The 2,863-nt window shown below is 47.5% G+C and overlaps 1 protein-coding gene across 1 annotated transcript; it reads left to right on the top strand.

Annotated features, from left to right (window-relative positions):
* The first annotated feature begins 459 nt into the window (after positions 1 to 459).
* On the top strand, positions 460 to 1,550 carry LOC112548987 (ribonuclease pancreatic-like). The gene has a single exon (XM_025195805.1). The coding sequence runs from the start codon at positions 460 to 462 to the stop codon at positions 928 to 930; it is 471 nt and encodes a 156-aa protein (XP_025051590.1). The 3' UTR covers positions 931 to 1,550.
* Positions 1,551 to 2,863: the final 1,313 nt, after the last annotated feature.

Here is a 2,863-nt window from a genome sequence, read left to right as displayed (position 1 = left end):
GCCGCCGAATTCTGCCATGGCAACGAGCTACGATAGGTATGAGGATGCGAAATGCCTTAACAGGTGTGGTGCAGAAAAAATGTATTCATGTGAGTGTGTCTTGGGCTGGAAAAGGTTGGGAAACACTGCCCTAGTATAAGAAGACCCTGTCTCAGCCACCACACTTAAGTGTGACAGCTAACGCCAATAACAATTCTCCTTTTTCTAGGTGCTGAGGATCTCTATCCAGCTCTAATGGCTGCTGGGAGAGGAAGGGGCTTTAGGACATTGGTGGGAGGGAGCAGGTGATGGGCAGGAGAGTAGGGGAGGATAGGGCGGGGGAGGTGATGGGAGTGGGATGGGTTTTGGGTGCATAACAGAGGTGGGTGGGTGGTTAATCCGTACTCCTTATAACCATCTCCACCCATGTCCCCTGCCCCTTCCACAACTGCAGGTAACTCGAGTGGCTCTGAGGAAGCCATGTGTCCCAGGGGGCCCCCTGCCACCGTGCTGCTGATGTTCCTCATGCTGACCCTGATGTCTTCCAGGCCGATCGTGGACAGCAGGGAATCACAAAACGACACATTCCAGAGGCAGCACATCGGCGAGCTGTCACACCCGCCCTTCAGTAATACCTGCTGCAACACGAGGTTGAGGAGACAGAAGATGACCACTCCTGCAAGCAAGCCCTGCAACACCTTCATCCACATAGATTTATCAACAGTAAGAGCAATCTGCACACGGACCGGGACTCAGAGGCCCAACAACAGGTATTACAGCAATGATAGCTTCTGTGTCCCCGACTGCAAATTTATAAGAAAGGACCCACGACAAGGCGGTGTGTACTGTGCAACCACTGTCTCCCAGAGGATTTCTATAACCTGTGAGCAAGTCCAGGGAGCTGGACTGGTGCCTGTCCACTATGGCAAATACAAAGAGTGCTTCCCCTAGTAGCCTGTGGTCGGGCAGGCGTTGACACCGCTGCATCCTTCAGCTTTCTAAATCTACTTTTCTGCAATATAAAGCCATTGCTTCTCATCTGACCTGCTGCAGCAAGGAAGAAAAAATGTTCTTTTTTATGGCAGCCTTGTAGTAGCCAGAAGCAGAGGGGTTAGTATCATGAGCAATAAATATATGCTCTTGGAGACATCCAGGCAAGTGTTTAGTATTTAAGATTAGCTAATGCAAAGCTTGCAAGATTGCAACCCACAAGTGGAATTTGTCTGTCACAATTTAACCAAAGTCTTGAATGTAACTGTTCGCACTGATCTTGAGACTGACTAGGTCCCCCAAAAAAACCAGACTACAAGATTAGCTGATCTAACAGGTTTTTTAAAGGTCAGCCGTAACAAGATCTAACCACCTAACATAATTAGCACATTCCTAGGAATCCAAGGAATGAGAAACCAAGGGGTTGAGCTTGGGCAGGTAATGCTAATTTCAAACCTCAAAGTAATGTGGTGTAATTTGCTTATTGAGTGAAACCGAGTTCAAGCGGTAACCTTACATGATAATTTCTAACACCTTTTGACCCAATAGGGTAACAGCTCTAGGGCAAGACTGTGAGTGGCTCTAAAGCCAACAGATTAGCATAAGGTAAGGCATAAAGGAATGCGCGTGTCAAGTGACCAGTTAGAAGGACAGGACAGAAGGACCATCGCTGTACCAAGCCTGGACCCCAGACTCCCAGTGTTAGCGCGGGCCACATCGTGACCAAGGTACCTTCCCGGTGACCCCTTGGGCAGTGTTGACTGGGGACGCCTGACTTTGCTGGAACAACTTGTCATGCACCTGGCATAGAGGGACTGCCCATAAGTTGTCAACCCCATGTGGGAACTCTTTGTCATTCTGTCTATCTGTTGTTATCATTCACTATTAGCTCTTTATCACTGTACTATCTGTTTGTCGCAGTAACCTTTCTGTTAACTGTTGTATGCTAAGCTATAAGTAAATTTGCCTTGACTTCACTCCCAACTCGCCTTCTCAATCCTGAACCCAGCAGACTCACAGCTGATACACTCACAGCGCCTAGCTGTCCTGTGACACAGCCTTACTTGAAGGTTGCTGCCATGTGCCCCCTTAGTCACCTTTCCTCCAACTTGAGCTATTCACTAGTTGATGTCTGGAAAATGCCTTGCAATAGGAAATGTCTCGAATTTCTCCTTTTGACAGCCTCCCATTGCCCTGCTTTCTGTGTCAGGATGCTCCTGATACCCGGAAACTTTGACCCTGAGAAAGTGACTGATGACCCAAAGGAGGACAAGGATGAAGCGCAGCAAAATATAAACATTGGGCTTGAGAAAATCAGACTTGAGGAGCCTCAGAGAGCTGGTGGGCAGGATCCCAAGTGAAGCGAGGCTACAATCAAGCACTGTCCTTACAGATTGTTCAACAGGCGCCTTTGTCACCTGGGATCAAATTATAACCAGTCAAGCTAAAAAAGGACACTTAATCATTCATAATCATGGTGGGCCTCACCTCGACCATGAAGTGTCAATGTAAATTCAACATAAACCCTGCCAAACATCAGTCTGGACAAGATGGTTGCAACACAGTCTTGTAGCATCTAAGGACTTCAACAAGATCTTCTGAAAAACCAACGGAGGCCACAAAACTGGCAATTCAGAGGAAGCTTCTCCTGGTCCCTACCTGTTTTTATTGCTTTCGAGTTCAATCATGGGCAGGTTTAAATACTAAATCAGTGTTGGAAGGTACCGCGCTCCTGGAGAAGACAGAAGAACTCCAAGGTGATCGGAGGGACTGGGATAGTCTACATTAAAACAAATTTAGCCTCTTCTGGGGATACTTATATATGGAGCCTTATGCAGCCATGTGAAAGCTTACACGATACACAGCCCCTCATTGGTCAGCAGCCATCTATGAG

The sequence above is a fragment of the Alligator sinensis genome, unplaced genomic scaffold (assembly GCF_000455745.1).
Source record: "Alligator sinensis unplaced genomic scaffold, ASM45574v1 scaffold2097_1, whole genome shotgun sequence".
Taxonomy (NCBI): domain Eukaryota; kingdom Metazoa; phylum Chordata; order Crocodylia; family Alligatoridae; genus Alligator; species Alligator sinensis.
Note: the sequence above shows the minus strand (reverse complement) of the source record. Positions and strands in the feature narration are given on the sequence as shown.

Bases quoted from the DNA above. Each gene is read 5' to 3' on its own strand.
- LOC112548987 (XM_025195805.1), top strand. From the start codon at position 460: ATGTGTCCCAGGGGGCCCCCTGCCACCGTGCTGCTGATGTTCCTCATG.